Below are 22,326 nucleotides of genomic sequence, written 5' to 3'. Positions count from 1 at the left end.
TCCCTCCAATCTCTCACAATGTGTATCTCTCCAAATTCTAAAAAAAGTGTTAGTCTCAGTCTCTACCAGTGTATATCTTTCCAATGTCCCACATTGTGTATCTCTCCAATCTCCCAAAGTGTGTATCTCTCCAATATATCACAATTTTAATCTCTCCATCTGCATACAATGTCTATCTCTCCAATCTCCAATAATGTTTATCACCAATCTCCCACAATGTGCATCTCCAATCTCCATCTACAAGATGCACTGCAGTAACTCGCCAAGGCTTCTTTGACCTTCCAAACTCCACCACCCAGAAGAACAAGGGCAGCAGGTGCATGGGAACACCATCACCTGCAAATTCCCCTCCAAGTCACACAAGATTCTGACTTGGAACTATATCACCGTTCCTTCACTGTCGCTTGGTCAAAATCCTGGAACTCCCTCCCTAACAGCACTGTTGGTGTACCCACACAACGTGGACAGCAGTGGTTCAAGAAGGCAGCTCACCACCACCTTCTCAAGGGCAATTAGGGATGGGCAACAAATGCTGGCCTAGCCAGCGGCACTCACATCCCATGAACAGATAAAAAAACTCCCACAATTTGTATCTTCAATCTCCCACAAACTGTATCTCTCCAATCTCCTGCAACTCCACAGTGTGCAAGTGATGTCACCAATTGGGTCCCTGCCTAGAAGCTAGCCTGGTTGACAGGTTTGGCTTCCAGTTGGATAGGGAACCAGGTCGTGAAGGCCACAGGATAAGGTAGGTCCATGCCAGATGGGAGGCAGGCGGCGCGATCTCAGCGGAGGTGGGGGATGATCGATCGGAGGTAAAGAGGAAAGGGGAGAAGGAGGTTGGTGGTCTTGATGGTGGAGGTTGAGGGGGAAGGGGGGTCAGAGGCCTGGGGTGTTGGGGTAATCGGAGTCCTTGAAGGAGGTCAGAGGCCTGTGGGGTTGAGGGAAGAGAAACGGAAGGATGGGAAAGGGATCAGAGTCCTGAGGAGGAAGATCGAAGGCCTGGGGGGGGGTGGGGAGGTCAGACGCCTCGTGGGGCAGGTCAAGGGTGTGGGCGGAGTTGCTTGGTGAAATGGTTGCCCTGGCAGGCATGCTGGATCCAAAAGGAACTCACCTCCTGGATCCGGCAAGAACTTGCCAGGATGTAGCTTCAAAGTTTCCTGAGCACGGGAAACTTGGCAAAACACAGTTAAAGTAGAAAAGTTGCATAACAATGAGGTTTGCAGCCTTATTATCATATTTAAAGTGCCAACCCGCCTCCTTGGATCAGGTTGGTTCCCCCTCCCCACTTTCGCTCCTCAGTTAAAGCCAGAAATGGACTGGTTGGAGGGGGGTTTGGGTTGGGAATCTGGATTTTAAGACTTTAACACCCCTCACCTGACCCAAACTCTTTGTTTTTTAAGGTTAAAACTCCCCCAGTGTCTCCAATCTCCCACAATGTGCATCTCTTCAATTTCCCAGAAAAGGTGGCCGTAATTTAACACGACTCAGCGGGGTCACAGGTCCGGAAATGGAAACAGGTGGTGAAGGTCCTGCTGCTCCGACTTCCGCTCCTGCCACAATTGTGCGCCAGCCGGCCGGCCAGCCAATCAGCAGACGTGAGTGGCTGTGGTGATCCTAGAATGTGGATCTATGGTAGACTAGGTGGCTGACGTGCTGCAGTTCAGGAGAAATGCCATAGTATAAGAGCTTCCCAGGCCTTCCTGGCACCTACATCTTGAGGCCCTCCAAGTGATCCTGCAGGCCAGTCAGGGTACTGCGGTTCCTCTTCAGGACCCTCCTCACCCTCCTCGTCCGAGGATGCCTCACGCTTCTCCGTATCTTCAGTAGCCAGGGCCTCCCCACTCTGTAGTGCCAGCTTGTGCAAGGCACAGCAGACAACTACAATCCAGGAGATTCTTGCTTTTGCATAATGAAGGGCGCCACCCAAGCAATCCAGGCACCTAAATCTCATCTTGGGTCATCGTGTGGCTTACATTGTAGGATTCCTCTGCCTTGTTCCATGGGTTCCTCACTGATATCATCAGCCATCTCTTCAGTGGGTAACCCTGTCACCGAGTATCCAGGTGCGCAGTGGGGAACAAAGAGCAGCGGCAGCTGTGGTCACAGACGAGTTGAACATTGAGGAGTCGGAGCTGATGTCATTACGTCGCATTTTTCGTCCGCCCCATCTCCAATGATGTCTGCATTTCGAAGGTAAAATTCCGGCCTGTATCTCCACTCTAACACAAAGTATAGCTCCAGTCCCACACATGGTTTAACTCTCAGATCTAAGTACAATGTTCTATTAATGTTTGTCATGATTTTTTATTACTCCTTCCTCCCACCTTTCTTTTTTGAGTCAATTTTTTTACTCAAATAATTTTACTTATTTCGGAGTACTATAAATATTTCATTTTGGCTGCTAAAAATCTTTGCAGTCTGAAAAATTGCACGCTGAAAAATAACAACAGTTTTACCCACTTTGCCCAGTGTTTAAAATTGGAACTGCTGGATGTAGTATAAGGGTTTGAAAGGGTTAATGTTTGGGACAGTTTGAGTAACACATCCCATTGTGATGCTGTAAATACGAACTACAAACTAGGAGCAGCAGTAGGCCATTTGGCCCCTCGAGCCTGCTCCAGCATTAAGATCATGGCTGATCTGTTTGTGGACTCAACTCCACTTTCCTGCCTACCTGACTCCCTTGTTTGTTAAGAATCTGTCTGCCTCTGCCTTAAAACATTTAATGTCCCGGCCTCCACTGCTCTCTGGGGAACAGAGTGCCACAGACTCACACCATTTGAGAGAAAAAATTTCTCCTCATCTCTGTCTTAAATGGGAAACCCCTTATTTTTAAACTGTGCCCACTAGTTTTGGTCTCTCCCACAAGGGGAAACATCCTTTCAACATCCATCCTCTCAAGTCCCCTCAGGATCTTATATGTTTCGATAAGATCACCTCTCATCCTTCTAATGAATTAAGACCCAACCTATCCTCATAAGATGACCAGGAATCAGTCGAGCGAACCTTCTCTGAACTGCTTCCAATGCAATTATATCCTTTCTTAAGTAAGGAGACCAAAACTATACACAAATGCTGTAAATGTGGTCTCACCAATGCCCTGTACAACAGTAGCAAAACATCTCTACTTTTATATTCCATTCCCCTTGCAATAAATGTCAACATTGCATTTGCCTTCTTAATCACTTGCTCTACCTGCATACCAACATTTTGTGTTTTGTGTACTAGGACACCCAGATCTCTCTGCATCTCAGAGTTCTGCAAACTCTCTCCATTTAAATAATATGTTGTTTTTCTATTTTTCCAGTCAAAGTGGACAAGTTCACATTTTCCCACATTATACTCCATCTGCCAAATCTTTGCTTACTCACTTAACCTATCTATATCCCTCTGCAGACACCTTTTGTCCTCTTCACAACTTATCAGCAAATTTAGCAACCATACATTCTGTCCCTTCATCCAAGTCATTGATTTAGACTGTAAATAGTTGAGGTCCCAGCACTGATCCCTGGCACTCCACTAGTTACAGCTTGCCAACCCAAAAATGACCCATTTATGCCTACTGTCTGCTTCCTATTAGCTAACCAATCCTCTATCCATGCTAATATGTTACCCCCCGATACCATGAGTTGTTATTTTGTTTAGTAACCTTTGATGTGGCACCTTGTCAAATGCCTTTTGGAAATCCAAGTACACCACATCCACAGGTTCCCCTTTATCCACGCTACTTCCTCAACGAATTAGTCAAACACGATTTCCCTTTCACAAAACCATGTTGACTCTGCCTGATTGCACTGAGATTTTCTAAATGACCTGCTATAGCCCCTTAATAATAAATTCCAGCACTTTCCTATGACATATGTAAAGCTAACTGGCTAGTAGTTTCCTGCTTTCTGTCTTACTCCTTTCTTGAATAACGGACTTACATCGCTATTTTCCAATGTGATGGGACCTTTCCAGAACCTAGGGAATTTTGGAAAATTAAAACTAATGCATCCACTAGCAGCAGCCACCTTTTTAAAGGCCCTAGATGTCAGAGATCACATGTGGTAGAGACTCAAGAAGGAGAAACAGCATCATGTCAGCAGTGAGTTAGACATGCTTAAGAGAAAGTGTAAATAGTTTCTAAAATGCAATAAATGAGTTATTGTTTTAAACCTTACAAAGACTTAGTCATCTCTACAAGCTAGAGGAATCAAACCTATTTCCTAGTAGCAACTGTATACAATATGGTGGCAACGGTGAACAACAGAAAAATTTAAAGAAAACTACTTACCTGCACAAGTAGTGCCAAAAGACTACAGAACTTGTGAAGCCACTGGAAAGAGCTCCAGAGTGGCTCCATGGACAAAGTGAAGGCACAGAAAGTCAGGCAGTCGGCATGCAGAGGCATTCAGGCTGCACCACAAAAGCATGTGTGTCTGTAAGGGAAATCACGGTCCAGCAATTGCTGGAGTCAGAGAATTAAGCAACAGCCGGGATCTGGTGAGCAACCCTTGGAAAGGGTACAAATTGATTTTAAAGTGAACTAGATAGGCAGCATTGCCAAAGCCAAATCCTTAGAATGGGCGAATTCAAAGGCGGCGGTCATTATGCGAGAGGACCGCGAGGCCGAAAAGCGCAGGAAAACTCCTGAAAATCGCAGGAAAACTCCTGAAAACCATGGGAAAACTTCCATTATGGGAAGGAAAATGTTTTAAAAAGTAAAATACTTAAAAGCTTAGGGAAGCTATGGAACCTCAATTTAAGCTACTCGAGAGATTTGAAACATGAAAGGAATGAATCAAATTCAAAACTGGATTCTGTGGAGGAAAAAAAATTCCTGAGATTCTGAAATGCTTCTCAATTAAACAGCAAGTCAGAATTAGAACAAGTAAATACATTACTGTACTCGGTAGGAGCAATAGCAGATAATGTTTTTGCTAGACAGGGCATTAATGAAACATCCAACAAATCTGATGAAGTTTTACAAGCCTTCAACAAGTATTTTAACTTGAGGAACAATAAAATCCTAGTAAGGGCCAGATTGAACAGAAGAGTCTAGAAAGTATAGTTTGATTAGAGACAGTCAGCATGGCTTTGTGAGGGGCAGGTCATGCCTCACAAGCCTTATTGAATTCTTTGAAGATGTGACAAAACACGTTGATAAAGGAAGAGCAGTGGATGTGGTGTATATGGATTTTAGCAAGGCATTTGATAAGGTTCCCCATGGTAGACTCATTCAGAAAGTAAGGAGGCATGGGATACAGGGAAAGTTGGCTGTCTGGATACAGAATTGGCTGGCCCATAGAAGACAGAGGGTGGTAGTAGATGGAAAGTATTCAGCCTGAGGCTTGGTGACCAGTGGTGTTCCGCAGGGATCTGTCCTGGGACCTCTGCTCTTTGTGACTTTTATAAATGACTTGGATGAGGAAGTGGAAGGCTGGGTTAGCAAGTTTGCCAATGACACGAAGATTGCTGGAGTTGTGGATAGTGTGGAAGGCTGTTGTAGGTTGCAACGGGACATTGACAGGATGCAGAGCTGGGCTGAGAAGTGGCAGATGGAGTGTGGAGGAACAGAGGGACCTTGGGGTCCATGTCCATAGATCGCTCAAAGTTGCCACCCAAGTTGATAGGGTTGTTAAGAAAGCATATGGTGTGTTGGATTTCATTAACAAGGGGATTGAGTTTAAGAGCCGTGAGGTTATGCTGCAGCTCTATAAAGCCCTGGTTAGAGCACACTTGGAATATTGTGTTCAGTTCTGGTCGCCTCATTATAGGAAGGATGTGGAAGTTTTAGAGAGGGTGCAGAGGAGATTTACCAGGATGCTGCCTGGACTGGAGGGCATGTCTTACGAAGAAAGGTTGAGGGAGCTAGGGCTTTTCTCATTGGAGCGAAGAAGGATGAGAGGTGACTTGATAGAGGGGTACAAGATGATGAGAGGCATGAGTGGATAACCAGAGACTTTTTCCCAGGGTGGAAAGGGCCATCACCAGGGGGCATAATTTTAAGGTGATTGGAGGAAGGTTTCGGGGAGATGTCAGAGGTAGGTTCTTTACACAGAGAGTGGTGGGTGCGTGGAATGCACTGCCAGCGGTGGTAGTAGAAGCAGATACATTAGGGACATTTAAGCGACTCTTGGATAGGTACATGGATGATAGTAGTATGAAGGGTATGTAGGTAGTTTGATCCTAGAGTAGGTTAAAGGTTCAGCACAACATCATGGGCCGAAGGGCCTGTACTGTGCTGTACTGTTCTATGCTCTATGTTCTAAATCAGGTGAATCAGTAGATGCTGTTATTCAGGATCTTTACAGGCTAATTGAAGGATGTGAATATGGAGACCTAAAGTCAGAATTGATAGTGGGTATTGCTGATGATTACTTATCAGATTTATTGCAGTCTACTGAAGACCTAACCCTGGAAAAAGCAATACAGCTGGTGAGACAAGCAGAGATCTATCAGCTGAACAGAGCAATCCAGAGAGGTGAAGAAAATCTTTGGGTCAGGAAACCTCCAATGACCATACAGTTACTGAAGCCCAGAACTGTAAAAGAAGCACCAGAAAAGAAGGTGCAGGGCACCATTAAACTCTGCCAGCACTGTGGCGCCAAAAAGACCCACAGGCATGAACAGTGTCCTGCAAACAAAGCAGAATGCTTTAAATGCAAGAAAGTTGTCCATTTGGGAAGATGTGATGAAGTAAAACCTCTACTTTAAAAAGTTCCAAAGAAAAAGTCTTTACACATAGAGTCATTAATGAAGTGGAACAATCTCCTTTGGAAGAGAAATCAGAAGACTTCCTTGGTGAGATCAATGGTCCTAATCATGCATTCTGGACTGCAGATATATATATGTCAACAGACATATCACCAACTTTAAGCTGGACACTGGAGCTCGTGTGACGGATTTACCAGACAACAAACTGTGGTTATTGATGTACTGCCTACAACCAACAGATGCTCAGCTACACGGTCCAGGAGCGATCGAACTGAAAGTCAAGGGAAAGCCACAGGCAACACTCCAGTATAAGGGAAAGCAGATATTGGAAACACTGTGTATCTTACAGAATCAAGAATTTTCTCTTTTAAGTAGAAAAGCTTGTATAGACCTTCATCTTATCAAGAAGGTGGAAGAAATTAAGTGGCAAGAATCTGGGAATCACTTCCAAAAAGACTTTCCAAAATTATTTACTCATCTGAGAAGACTTAAGACCGAATACAGCATTATGTTGAGAAAAGATACTATACCCATATGTCTTTTTAAGCCTAGAAAGATACCACACCCACTAATGAAGCAAGTCCAACTTCAGCGAGAAGAGATGACCAGGATGGAAGTAATTTCTCTTGGCACCAAACCAACAGAGGGGCACTGGGGAATGGTTCCAGTTCCTAAACCAAATGGTAATCTTCGCATTTGTATAGACTTAATAAGGCTGTTGCAAGATAAATCCATCCAATGTCGTCAGTAGGTGAAAGTTTGGTGAAATCATCCAAAAGTATCATGTTCACAAAGCTGAATGCGAATAGTGGCTTTTGGCAAATCCCATTGGACAAAAAGTCAAGATTACTGATGCCTTCATCACTCCATTTGGAAGGTTTTGTTTTAATCGTTTACCATTCGGTATAACATCAGCACCGGAAATATTCCAAAGAACTATGTTGAACATTCTCCAAGGCCTTAAAGGAGTAATAAGCCATATGGACAGACATCTTAGTACATGGTGAATTTGTCAAAGAACATGACCTGAGGGCTAGAGCAGTTCTGAATCACCTATAAGAAGAAGGCCTGACACTTAATGAAAAATGTTAATTCTTGAAAACATTCATTTCCTAGGGCACATTGTTCGTAGCAAGGGCATAAGGGCAGACCCGCAAAAGACAAGAGTCATTAGAGGAATCAAACCTATCTCCTAGTAGCAACAATATATAGCACAAGACATAGTTAGAGTTTTTTTAAAGTAGAAAAACACCAGAGGCTAGAAATTTTGGAAGACAACTGAAGGTCATAAATTGCTGCAACTGTTAAATCTCTAGTGAGGAATTGAGTTAGTTTTTGTGCCAGATTTGTTATAATATTAAACTTCAGCGATTAAGGATTTGAATTATGTAACACTTTGATTTGAAGAAAATCTTTTGAAATTGCCTTCCCAATCTGTTTTTTTCATAAACTAATTCAACAATTCTCTAGTGGCCTGAATCCTTTTGGTTCTTTTTCTCCTTATTTGAAAAATCATAATAGATTTCAGATTTATATAAATACAGAGTCGTAATATCCAAACATAGCAGCAAATCAACATTTATAAACTTATCTTCCAGAATCAGTTTAACATACAAGGGTATGTGGTTACAAAAGTCAAAACAAGCTAGCAGGGTGTAATCACAAGGAACAGTTTTACCTTCTGCATCTCTCATTGAACAGAATAGGCCATATTCGATTATAGTTTGAGCCTTCATGCCACGGCGCTAATTCAGGACAATCCCACAGTTAAAATTAATTTTAATGGACACAGTTAAGTTCAGTGCCACGGTTGTACAAATCGCAAATTTAAACCCATATGCTCCCCACCATTCCATGGTGCATTTTTTTTACACCTGCATCATGTTCTCCCTCTCCTCCCCCTGAACCTCAACCACACTCTTGACCATGAATGGCAGTGAATTGATCTCTCAGAAAGCCCAGTGCATGTGTGATATCATTGGACTGAACAAAATCCAAAAGTCATGAATGGCACTGCCACTGGTCACTTTGTAATGTAAAAGGTGACTCACCCCCTGCCCCCCAGAATTTCTATGCAATAAACCAGTTAACAATCCATGACCTGCACACAATGCTCCATCGGTCACCACAGCTCTCATCCAGAGTGTTTATTTTGACTTGCTGAGCATTTCCAACATTTGATATCCTATCACTCAACTGATGATTAGAAGGAAGTCGTTCGGGTAGGCCAAAGGTGGCCATGTTACAGTTATCTTGCTTTTCTAGGTGACCCTCTCCATTAACAGGTAAATGCCATCGTCATGTTTGCATTGAAACAGCTTGGTTCAGGGAGCGGCAAGCTCTAACACATGGGTCTTTTGCAACTTACCTTGGACATTTGCTGTGTTCATTGCACTGGGCCACTCCCCTGTTGCATATGGAGTGAACCAGTGAAAATAATCTTTCACTATTTTTAAAAAATAGATGAGATGGATAAGCCCATCAACTATAGGCCAGTCAGCTGAATGTCAGTGGCAGGAAACATTTAGACCCAATAATCCAGGGCAAAATGAATTGGCATTCAGAAAAGTATAGCTAATAATTGAAAGTTAGCACCGATGTGTGAAAGGCAAACCATGTTTCACTAACTTGATGGAGCTCTTTGAAGTAATAGAGATGGTGGATCAGGTAGTGCAGGTGATGTTGTGTATATGGACTTCCAAAAGGCATTTGATAAAATGACACAAAGTAGGCTTGTTGGCAAATTTAAAGTCCACGGGATTAAAGGACTGCATGTTCTACAAAACTGGCTAAAGGACAGAAAGCAGAGAATAGTGAACAGTTATTTTTCAGACCAGAGAGGAGTGTGCAGTGGTGATCCTAGGGGTCAATGTTGGGTCCACTGCTTTTTATATATATATTAATGACCTGGACTTGGATGTAAGGCATAATTTCAAATTTTGCCGATGACACAGAACTCAGAAATGTAAATGTAAATAGTGAGGAACATAGTAATAGATTTCAGGAGGTCATAGACAGACTGGTGAAGTGGGCAGACTCAGAATAGATTAAATTTAACACAGAGAAGAGTGAAGTCATTAATTTTGGTAGGCGAACGAAGAGAATCAACATAAACTAAATGGTACAATGTTAAAGAAGTGCAGGAAGAGAGAGACCTGGGGGTGTGCACACACAAATCTCTGAAAGAGGCATGACAAGTAGAGAAGGACTTTTAAAAGGCTTATAGGATTCTTGGCTTTTTAATAAAGGCATAGTGTACAAAAGCAGGAAGTTATGCTAAATGTTTATAAAACACTGGAGTATTATGGCCAATTCTGTGCACCACACTTTAGGAAGGAGGTGAAGGCCTTTGAGAGAGTGCAGAGGAAATTTACTAGAATATTACCTGGAATGAAAGACTTCAGTTACGTGGAGAGACTAGAGAAACTGGGGTTGTTCTCCTTTGAGTAGAGAAGGTTAAGGAAACAATTGATAGAGGTGTTCAAGATCATGATACAGTAAATAAGGAGAAACTGTTCCCCATGGCAGAAGGGTTGGTAACCGGTGGGAACAGATTTAAGGTCATTGGCAAAAGAACCAGATGCAATATGAGGAAAATAAATGTTACGCAGTGAGTTGTTATGATCTGGAATACATTGTCTAAAAGAGTGGTCGAAGCAAATTCAATAATAACTTGAAAAGGAAATTAGATAAATACTTAAAGGAAAAACTTTTGCTGGGCTGTGGGGATAGAGCAGGAAGTGAGTCTATTTGTGTAGCTCTTGCAAAGAGCTGGCATAGGCACAATGGGCTGAATGGACTCCTTCTGCACTGTATCATTCTATGATTCTATGTGGTCTAACCTGTGACCTGTTCAGTCCTCTGGCAACACTCCAATAATTAAGGGAGGATTAAAGATTGTGGTCAGAGCTTAAACTATCTCCATCCTTGTTTCATACTATGATTTTCAAAGTGCATTGTTAAGAATTTGTTAATAATACATTCCAGCATTTTCCTGATGACTGATGTCAGGCTAACTGGCCTGTAGTTCCTTGTTTTCTCTCTCCCTCTTTTCTTGAATAGCAGAGTTACATTTGCTAACTTCCAATTCACTGTGACTGATCTAGAATCTAGGACTTTGGAAAATCACTACTCGTGCATCCATTATCTCTGCAGCTATGTCTTTTAGAACCCTAGGATGTAGGCCATCAGGTTCTGGGGATTTATCAGCTTTTCGTCTTTAAGTTTCTCCAATATTTTTTCTCATTTGATATTAATTACTTTAAGTTCCTCACTCTTTTTAGTTCATTAATTACTATCTGGTATGTAACTTGTGTCTTCTGCTGTGAAGACAGATGAAAAGGGCTTAACTTTTGGATCATGCTGGGTTAGGATCGGAGGCAGACTGGGCCCTAAAATACTGATTAAGAGCTTGTTAATGGTGGGGGGTGGGGGTAGTGGTGGTGGAGACATTGAGATTTTCATAGGGCGCATGGGCTGCACGCGCTCTCTGGGCAGACCAGGTGAAGGCAGGCAAGTACACAATGGGGAGTCAGTCATGGGCGCCACAGGCAACTACCTCAGACCAAATAATGGCAAACGGCACAGAGGGTGACTAGTCCATTGGGAAGCAGGTGCCCTTGGCACTGTGCAGGTGGCAGAGAGAGTGGGCAGTAAGCGCTTGGGCATTGAATGGGTCGTCACCCTCTTGGCATTGCGGGGGCAGAAGAGGAAGGGGCAAATTGCCAAGGAAAACTGAGGGGGGCCACCTGAGTACAAGGAAGGCTGCAGCTGGAAATGAGGGCGTGACTCTCAGATTTTGGGCCCAGTAACGATGAGGAGTCACACCCTCGCAGGAAGGGCAGAGTTCAGCCACCGGTAGGGGGGTATGGGAGAGGACTGAGGGGCAGAAAGGACACAGAGACCACACCCACAGCATAGGATCTACGTACCGATGATTGAGAACCAGTGCCGCAGGATACAGCGACTCTCCAGGCAATTGGTCACCAACATCTGTGCCCTCATCACTAAAACCTTGCATCTCACAGCACTGGTCACCATGTTTTGCCAATAGCTGTCAAAGTCACTGTGGCCTTGAACTTCTTCACTTCTGACTGCTTCCAAGGATCAGCTACGGAACATGGTGGCATCTCACAAATGGCTGCACACCACTGCATCTTGCTGGACAGTACATTCAGTTCACAACAGATGAGATCTCACAGGCACAGAGGGCATTAGTTTTCGCCGCCATCACTGGATTCCTCCAAGTGCAGGGCACCATGGATTGTACCCATGTGGTCATCAAGGCACTCAGATTCATCAATTGGAAGGGCTTCCACTCCCACAATGTTCAGATGGTACGCAATCACAACAAGAGCTTCCTCCATGTCTGTGCTCGCTCTCTTGGCAACTGCCATTACTCCTACATCCTCCATCAGTTCAGGCCACTGCAGCTCTTCACTCCACCCCCCAACCCCCCCAAAGTCTGTGGATGGGTCCTGGGGGGACAAGGGATATCCATTGAAGAGATGACTAGTCACCCTCTTCGAGAGCCCCAGACAGAAGCAAAGGCTCTACAACCAAAGCCACCTGCTCACTGGGACTACAATTAAGCAGGCCATCGGGCTTCTGAGGATGTGCTTCCAGTGCCTGGACTGGTCAGGTGGCACCCTGCAATACACTCCTGCAAGAATTTCGGTCATTGTGGTGATCTGTTGCACTCTCTATAACATGGCCCTCCAGAGAGGTGTGGACCTTGAGGATGGTGAGGCCCTGGAAGGACATAGCTCATTGGAGGAAGAGGAAGGGCAAGAGGCGGGAGAGGAAGAGGAAGAGGAGGCAGCAGTGGAGGATGCAGAACAATGAGGCACTCCTGTTGCCTTGGGAAGTGGGGCATGAAGGTTTCGGCTGGATGCCATGAATATCAGGGATCATCTTATTCAGGAACATTTCAGCTGAGTCCCTCTGACCCAGGATGAAGGGAATGGGTTGCATGTCACTCTGAGCTGTTATATCCATTGAAAATGCAGCCTGGAACATCTAAGCTCTTATCACGAATGAAGGATGTGCATCTGCCCCAAAGCTTTGTTGTTAACGTTGAGGAACCCTTGATCTCCTTCACCACCTCATACCTCTTTTCTTGTCCCGCCATCAATAAAAGGAGTTTCAGACTTGTGGCTTAAAATGTCATTATTAACATAGTGCTCAAAAAGGAAAACAGTGCACAGAAACAATAAGAAGACATTTCAGTGACCCACTAAGTGGTCCGCACAATGCAGTGGCTTCCACACTCGCCCACTTCTATGCGGTACTCCCTCTGTGGCCTCGGAGGAGGTGGAGGCAGCCTGCTCACTTCTCTTGGTTTGCGGCTGAGATGCACATGGCAGTCGTCCTCGTTGTGTGAGTGTCGGGAACTCCAACATGTGGGAGCACATCTCCTGCTGCTGCTGATCTAGGTTGAGCCTTCTTTCCTGTGACTCCTGAGACCCTGCATCTGTACGCAGCTGAGCAGGGCTGTGTCTGTCCTACCTCTTCCGAGGGGAACTGACCACAGCTGCCTCTGCTTCTGGCACCTTCTCCTGAACTTTAGTGCCATGTTCCTCACCCAGTATCACCCTATCTAAACATGCACCAGGACCCACTAAGGTGATAGTATCTGTGTTGGTGGATAGTGCGCTTGTAAGGTGTGACAGTTCTTGTTCTGCCATGGAGGGAGAGGGAGATGGTCTTGAGGGTTTAACATCTGCACCTATGAGAGACACAAGAAGAGACCATAAGAGCTAGCCTTCAAGAGCTAAAGCCTCTGCTGTGCTGAGGCTTCCCAAACAACTCAGTGTTCAGTATGCTGTCGAACAGAGTAGAATGTGATGGACTCCCTTAATGAGCGTTTTGCTCTCTGTATTTACAATCTCCATCAGGAGTTCCCAATTTACCAGGGACGACTTCCTCCTGATCTGCAATCCTGGTTATCTCTATGGCATGATCCTCCATTGGTGGTTTGACTTGGAAGTATCAACTCGGCACTTCTGGCTGAAGATTGTTGCAAATGCTTCAGCCTTATCTTTCGCACTGATGTGCTGGGCTCCCCCATCATTGAGGATGGGGATATTTGTGGAGCCACCTCCTCCAGTTAGTTGTTTAATTGTCCACCACCATTCACGGCTAGATGCGGCAGGACTGCAGAGCTTAGATCTGATCCGTTGGTTATGGGATCGCTTAGCTCTGTCTATTGCATGCTGCTTATGCAGTTTGGCATGTAAGTAGTCCTGGGTTGTAGCTTCACCTGGTTGACACCTCATTTTGAGGTATGCCTGGTGCTGCTCTTGGTATGCCCTGCTGCACTCTTCATTGAACCAGGATTGGTCTCCTGGCTTGATGGTAATGGTAGAGTGGGGGATATGCCGGGCCATGAGGTTACAGATTGTGGTTGAGTACAATTCTTCTGCTGCTGATGGCCCACAGCGCTTCATGGATGCCCAGTTTTGCATTGCTAGATCTGTTCGAAATCTATCCCATTTAGCACGGTGATAGTGCCACACAACACGATGGACGGTATCCTCAATGTGAAGTCGGGACTTCAAGGACTGTGCGGTGGTCACTCCTACCAATACAGGCAGATTGGTGAGAACAAGGTCAAGTATGTTTTTCCCTCTTGTTGGTTCTCTCACCACCTGCCGCAGACCCAGTCTAGCAGTTATGTCCTTTAGGACTTGGCCAGTTCGGTCAGTAGTGGTGCTACCAAGCCACTGGACATTGAAGTCCCCCATCCAGAGTACATTTTGTGCCCTTGCCACCCTCAGTGCCTCCTCCAAGTGGTGTTCAACATGGAGGAGTACTGACTCATCAGCTGAGGGAGGGCGGTAGGTGGTAATCAGTAGGAGGTTACTTGCCCATGTTTGACCTGACGCCATGAGACTTCATGGGGTCGTGAGCAGATGTTGAGGACTCCCAGGGCAACTCCCTCCCTACTGTAGATGACTGTCCCGCCACCTCTGCTGGGTCTGTCCTGCTGGTGGGACAGGACATACCCGGGGATAGTGATTGCAGTTTCTGGGACATTGTCTGTAAGGTATGATTCCGTGAGCATGACTATGTCAGGCTGTTGCTTGACTAGTCTGTGGGACAGCTCTCCCAACTTTGCCACAAGCCCCCAGATGTTAGTAAGGAGGACTTTGCAGGGTTGACAGGGCTAGGTTTGCCGTTGTCGTTTCCAGTGCTGAGGTTGATGCCAGGTGGTCCGTCTGCTGTCATTCCTTTTTATTGACTTTGTAGCGGTTAAGTACAACTGAGTGGCTTGCTAGGCCATTTCAGAGGGCATTTATGAGTTAACCACATTGCTGTGGGTCTGGAGTCACATGTAGGCCAGACCAGGTAAGGACAGCAGATTTCCTTCCCTAAAGGACATTAGTGAATCTCCCATAATACGAAGATCGATTCTCCCACAATGTGCATCTTTCTTATTTCGCATGATACATATCTTCAAGCTCCCACACTATAAATCTACAATCTCCCACAATCTGTATCTCCAACTTCAGACAATGCTTATCTCTCCAACCTCCCACAAAATGTATCTCTTCATCTCCCACATTGTGTATCTCCAATCTCCCATAATGTGTACCATTACAATCTTCCTGCATCTCCTGAATCTCCTACAATGTGTATCTCTTCATCTCCTAAAATGTGTATCTTTCCAATCTCCTAAAACGTGTATCACTCCAATGTCCCACACTGTGTAACTCTCCAATCACCCATGCCTTTCTTCAATTTCCCAAAATGCGTATCTCAAACCTCCCAAAAAATTATATCACCAAACACTCACAAAGAGTATTTACAATCCCATAGACTGTGTGCTGCTCTAATCCCCCAAAATATTTATTTGTCATCTCCCACAATGTGTATCTCACCAATCCTCCACAATGCCTATCTCTAATGTTCCACAATGCCTACTGAATTAAGGTTGCACAATGTTTATCCTTCCAAATTCCCACAAAGTGTATCTCTCCAAACTACTACACCGTCTGTATCTCCAATTTCCCACAATGTGCAGCTCTCCAGTCTCCTACAATGTGCAGCTCTCCGATCTCCTACAATGTGTGGCACCAATCTCCCACAATTTTCACCTCTTCAATTTCCTAAAAGGGTATCTCCAATATCCCACAATGTATATCCCTCAAATCATCTACAATATGTATCTCTCTGATCTTCCACAATGTGTTTCGCTCTAATTAATCCCAAAGTGTATTGCTTGCATTTCTCTGAGACACAGTCTCCTTTCTTCACTAAGCTATCAGATTCAGGAAGGATATAAAGGGTCTGCAGCTTCCTCACCTAACTCACTGCAGTAGGTTTTTTGGCAAGTTAATGCACGAACGTGAAAAGATAAAATCTCTTCAGCTTTAAAATTAATTATCTGAATTGAACCAATTCTATGTAGCTCCTTTATGTCCTAACAGCTTCTGGTCCAGAGTATTTTGCATTTTCAGATTCTTTTCATCATTGTTGTGCTTTTTCGAAATGGCGTACTGACAGACATGTATCAGTCAGTCCTACTTAGAAGTATTATTTTCAATGCTGATGTCAGCTTTTTGATGGTAGTGTTGGAATGTTTATACATAAATTCAAAAATGACCTTTAATGCTGTTCCCTCTCCAGGTGTAAAACCGTGCTCAACCACCACCAGTCACAATTACAGGTCCACTTTCAATTCTACTGCAGTCCCCACACAAAGATTCCTGTTCCTTTATCCACTTCTGCAACCTATGTATATGTTGCACTGTTGGGACTACCCTCACATAAAAGCATTCCCCACTTCCATTAAGGTGTCAGATTAGTGCATTCATAGAACCTTGTTCAACTCATTCTTTTTCAATCTCTTTATAAGCGGAGTTCCTGAAAAATGTATAACTTGTTTGCCAAAACATTTTAAGTTATATGTTAATATATTGATTAGGATTATCAAATGATATATAGCAATAGATTAGTGCACCTTTATCAGGACCCTGATTAGATTTAAAGGTCTATTAAGAAGTTTAACAATACTTTCTTTCACAGCTTTCAAACAGTGACATAATAACTAGTGCAATTTACTTTCCCTCGTGCTTTTCGGATTGTGATTGTATTCACTTTTGAACAAAATAATGTGCAATAAGAATATATTGCACACCAAGGAACACAACTATCACTTTATATTACAATTTTCTACTGGAAGAACAGCCTTTCCAGACACGCATAATGGCAGAATTACACAGTTCATAAGCGAGAGTTAATACAAGACAAAAAAACCTGAATTCCTATAACCAAGATGTGCTATTGTAACTTCATACTTACTTTTTGATTTTGCTTTCAGGAAGATATGCAATCCAAAAACTCATGACATAAACATTGACAGAAACCGTAGACCATAAGTATAACAAGACTGGAGGGAACGAGACTGACAAATATGATCCCTAGTGTGACTTTCTGAATCACTAGCAGGTAAACTCCAAGAGGCAAAGAGCTGAAGTACAGCAGTCCTAGTATCCAGACTAGAATCCTGCCTATTGTATGGCAGAATAGGGGAGTGCAATTCCAAATTGCCCATTGCTGGGACATTGAGGTCATTGAATCAAAACTGGAGTTGTAGAATTCCATGACTGATGCTGAGCTCTGTGATTGTGGGGATTCCCTTTGAACTTCCATGATGGTGATAACCAGACAGTTTGAGGAGCTATGGGAGGGGCTTGCAAAGGAGCCTAACCGTTTTGGAGTCAGCAGAAGCTCAGATGTGTTGTCCAAGGCAAACCTTCTATTTTTCTCCTTGCATGTAAGTGCAGCAAGGACATTACTGTCATCCGGAAGTCCACCAACTTCATCATCTAGTACACTTGTCTCATACCTGCAGAAAGGACAGCTAATTATACTTTGGGAGGAGTCTCCAAGGTCTACAATCCTATAAAGGCATTTGGCACACACCCTGTGAAAGCATTCCAACAACTTGGGTCTCCTGTTCTTCAGATTGTAAGGATTGTAACAGATTTTGCATTCCAGCTCCTCAGAAGAAAACAGCTGTTTTTCTGCAGAATCCTCTGTAGTCTGGCAATTCATAGCGACCATTCAACCACAATGGTGGTGGTTTATTTCAGAAGGTAGTTTGTGATTTCAACTTTAATGTCAGTAAATCCAGACAGGAGGCAGTGCTGCTGGTGGACAATCCTTCACCTGCCCCCCATTATTTCTGAGAAAGTGGGCAGACTGCATTTGATGATTGTGATCCGTGTAAGTAAACTGTCAGGCTATCTGTAGGGAGAAAAATAAGTTACACATTGTTCATTGTACTGAAACTTCAAATATGGCCCAGAAAAACAATGGATTTAATTGTTATTACTCAGCAAGTGGATGGTTCTCGATTGGGTGTTTGGATTCTAATTTTAACCAATGAGTAGCTAGCTATTTATATGCTCTACAGGGTTTATTCAGCAAATGTGCATTGCCAGCAAAGAGCCTCAATACGAACACTGATTGGGGAATTAGCACTACAGTGCTTGAGCCCATCTCAGACCTGCACACCTATCTGGTGAGGCTCTGTACCAGGAGTGCAAGATTGTTAACTTTACTCTTGTATTTGAGCTATGGCAATGCAGCTCAAAAATGATTAAGATTTACTTGTACTTGTTGATGTATTCACTGCTTGATACACGAAGAAGGCAAATAAGGTGAAACTTCACCTAAAGGTCTGGAAGAACTTACAATGATTAAGTCAGAAAAATAGAATCAAAGGATGGAAATATAAACAAGTAAATAATAAATTTAAAACAGTTATCAGCAAGAGCTGCCTTATTGAAATACTGCTAATGTTTGGAACAATCTGCAATCTGGTAGAGGCAGAAATACTTCAAACATTTGGAATGCAGGTGGATACTTTAATATAGGGATACCCAAGCTTTCATCTTTGTGAAGCTAATAGGTGCATACCATGGCGATGGGGGGGGAGGGGGGGGCACATCCACAGTTTAAAACTATATGTTCCCATTAATTTGAACATACTTAAAGTTGCTGACACCAACAGATCTCAGTAGCTCCAAAAATCTGCAGGGGGTGAGGTGGGGGGAGGTGGCGGTGCACCACATCTCAGCATAAGTGCTGAGGTGAACTCATCTGGGACAACCACAGCTGATCCTACCAATGGTTGCAGGGTCAGGGCAAGTTATGTTGTTTTGACTGGCAATAGTTACATCCATACCACTAGGAAGCGCACTATTAAAAGATACAGGAAATTCTTATAGAGGTGGTCAAGCTGAGGGAGGATGGAAGGATTCTCCTGAGCCAAAGAAGTGGACATTTGGAGAGGTCACTCAAAGCTTGGTCAAAAAGGTGAGTTTTAAGTAGGGTCTTGAAGAGGGGTAGATAGAGAGGCAGACAAGTTTATGGAGAGAAGTCCAAAGTATGGGACCAAAATAGCAGAAGGCATGGCCACCAGTGGAGAGGCAAAGGGAAGGGGTGATTGCACCAGAGGGCCTGAGTCAGAAGAATGGAGAGTTTGGGTGGCAGGGGTGGGTGGTGGGTTAGTGGGGTTGCAGGAGGTTCCAGAGATAGGGAGAGGCAAGGCAGTGAAGGGAATTAAAAGCAAGAATGAAATTATAAATTAGAAGTGTTAGGGGACTGGCAGCCTATGTAGGTCTGGCAAACCAGGAGTGATGACAGAGTGGGACTTGGTGGATTATAGGATATGGGCAGCAAACTCTTGTATGAGCTGAGGTTTACAGAGCATTGAATATGGGAGACCAGCTTGAACAGCATAGTCAAGTCACGATGTGACAAAGGCATTGATGAGTTTCAGCAGAGGATGGGCTGAAGCAGAGGTGGGAAAGGGCGATGTTACAGAGGTGGAATTAGGTAGTCTTTGAAATGGAGTGGCTATGGAGTTGGAAGCTCAGCTCAGGGTCGAATAGGATGCCAAAGTTGCAAAAAGTCTGATTCAACTTGAGACAGCGTCAGGGAGATAATGGAATCAATGACAATGGCACAGAGTTTGTGGCAGGCATTGAAGACAATGCATTGGTCTTCTCAATATTAAAATACAGTTGATCCAAGAAATATAAGTGCAAACAGGAATGAGCTGCCTGGGTTATTGCCAAGGTTCAAGGCCGCATGTGGCCCTCGTGTAATAATGGAAAAGTTAGAATTCTAAAGGAATAGCCGAGTCTCAACCTTTACTTTTTCTACTTAAGCTGTTATTCACAATATCATGCTCTATACAAGAATGCCCCCCTTGCTATGGTTCCACCATGTGGCCTATAATAAGCCACTGTATCAAGTTTCAGAGATGGCAGCATTTCAGTTTAAAGTGCAGAGTGTAAGGTAATTTTTGCAAACTCTACTCCCTGTGCAAGGCCTCCTTCAATAGGATCATAGATTGGAGAATGGGACACAGAGGTCAGTGCTCCTGATTTTTATGTGGCAAACTGAATGAGGCTCTGAACTATGAATGAAGACCCATAAATTATATTTCACAATTCACATGTAAAACATTTACCATCATTTTGCATAGAGAAGAGCTGGTAAATTAACAGTTTAAATGGAAAGTCTATTATTAGAATTTCCACATAATAAAGAGCTGTCTGGGAACAAGCGGTAAAAAGAAAGAAATCGTATTTATACAGCAAGTTATCACATCTTTCAGAACATCCCAAAGCACTTTACATACAATTATTTACTTTGAAGTTCAGTCGCTGTTGCTTTGTAGGTGAATGTGGCAGCAATTTGTACACCATAAGATCGCATGAACAGCAATGAACCGAATGAGTTGTTAATCTATTTGGTCTTTTGAGATTCCTCATCTGTCTGTAGGTTGTTTCCATTGAAGCACGTTTGTGTAGTTGGTGGAGGATGCTAGTTTGAAACAAAATAAAGAACAAGTTACCAAAAGTAAAAATAATAAGGTAAAGTTAATATCTCTACGTTAAAAATTTACAATAGTCCAGATTTTGCAAGGACAATAAGGGTAAGGCTATCAGCGCTTACTGTCATTAGGGAGTAAATTGGACAGCAACTTCCAGAGTACGCACACGCCCAGTTAAATGCGGAAATTTGGAAGTTGCAGTTCGAGTTACCCAGCTCTTCCACAGGCTGTGCTATGGCAATACTTTGCTGATAGATTTTGCACTGGAATCTATGTAAGGGCATGAAAATGCTCCACCTACCCACTAGTTACCCACCAAACATGGCACAAGTTAGGGTTGGTACACTCAGGTGTAAGTGAAGTTTTAATGGCGTGATCAGTCATAATTACTGTGAAACAGTCTCTCTGGCCCTGAAAATTTAATTTTACATGTGTGGAGTCTCATTCTTTCAGAATTTAGTTAGTGTGGTTTTTTTTTTACTTTTGCTGTCTGTCTCTTTTGTCTCTCTCCCTTACACCTATCTTTCTTTCCCGATCTTTATTTCACTTTCTGTACATGATTTAAATCTAATTTATAATTCCTAGTTTATACTTCCGGGTTTAGACTCTGGGTGTTTCAGTGAGGATTCTTCAATTTGACTGGTTGAAGAGCCATGTTGTAGCTTTTCTTAGCTCACACATGCCACAGATCCTCCGTAGACAGTGCCATGCTGGATCACGCGGCTGATGACAGCAAGTCTCCACTCAATGTTACGAATGTATTAATCACGCTTCTGCTTCATTTTTTGCAGTAAATTGGTGCAATCTTGCCCTGCTTAGGATGCTACATGTGTCCAAAAGAATAGCAGCATCAAAATGATCAAGTTGTGTGGAACTAATGCCAATTTGTAAATCCTTGTCAGCACCAGGTTAAAAAAGCTACAACCTCCATTATATTTATTGCCCATCATAAAATTCAGGCCCACAAGTCCAGCACAATGAACCAGATTTGAATAAAATATAATGTGTATGAACGACACATGCTGCTGTTAATGGGAAAATCTGTCAACAACTTGTGGCAAGGAAGAGATATCCCATGAAATTGGAATTATCACAAGTTGCTGGCCGATTCGTGCCGCTGGCCCTTAACGTCCCTGTTATTTTAATGAAGTTGCTGCATTTGCACGTTAATCACCCATTAAACTTGCAACAGAAAGTTAAGTCTAGTAATTAATAGTGTAAGTACCCTTTTAACAACATGATAATCATTGATGACTCTAACAAGAACAGAGGAATAGGAGTAGGCCATATAGCCCCTTGAGCCTGTTCCACCATTCAATTAGCTCATGCCTGAGCTGTATCTTAACAGCATTTGCCTACCATGGTTCTATAACCCTTAATACACTTGCCAAGCAAATTCTGTCAAGCTCAGCTTTAAAATTTTCAATTGACCTGGCCTCAACAGCTCTTTGGGGGAGAGAGTTCAAGATTTCCACTACCTTTATGTGAAGAAGTATTTTCTGAATTCATTCCCTGATGACACGAAAATTGGTGGTGTTTTAAATAGTGAGGAGGAAAGCCTTAGATTACAGGATGATATAGATGGGCTGGTAAGATGGGCAGAGCAGTGGCAAATGGAATTTAATCCTGAGAAGTGTGAGGTGATGCATTTTGGGAGGACTAACAAGACAAGGGAATATACAATGGATAGTAGGACCCTAGGAAGTACAGAAGGTCAGAGTGACCTTGGTGTACTTGTCCATAGATCACTGAAGGCAGCAACACAGGCA

The 22,326-nt window shown here is 43.5% G+C and overlaps 1 protein-coding gene across 2 annotated transcripts in view; it reads right to left on the bottom strand.

Moving 5' to 3' along the window:
* Nucleotides 1–16,705: 16,705 nt before the first annotated feature.
* Nucleotides 16,706–22,326, bottom strand: part of LOC137379454 (E3 ubiquitin-protein ligase RNF182-like) — an 88,442-nt gene continuing 82,821 nt past the window's right edge. Inside the window, exons 4-5 of one of the 2 annotated variants that reach the window (XM_068050294.1) lie at nt 20,363–20,547; nt 16,706–17,955 (exon numbers count right to left, since the gene is read on the bottom strand). In XM_068050294.1, coding sequence (XP_067906395.1) covers nt 17,023–17,772 — 750 coding nt within the window. In that variant the 5' untranslated portion in view covers nt 17,773–17,955; nt 20,363–20,547 and the 3' untranslated portion in view covers nt 16,706–17,022. The remainder of the gene's footprint in view (nt 17,956–20,362; nt 20,548–22,326) is intronic. The other variant, XM_068050301.1, reaches the window with a different exon arrangement.

Source organism: Heterodontus francisci, chromosome 2 (genome assembly GCF_036365525.1).
Source record: "Heterodontus francisci isolate sHetFra1 chromosome 2, sHetFra1.hap1, whole genome shotgun sequence".
Lineage (NCBI taxonomy): Eukaryota > Metazoa > Chordata > Chondrichthyes > Heterodontiformes > Heterodontidae > Heterodontus > Heterodontus francisci.
This window is presented reverse-complemented; position numbering and strand designations above follow the sequence as displayed.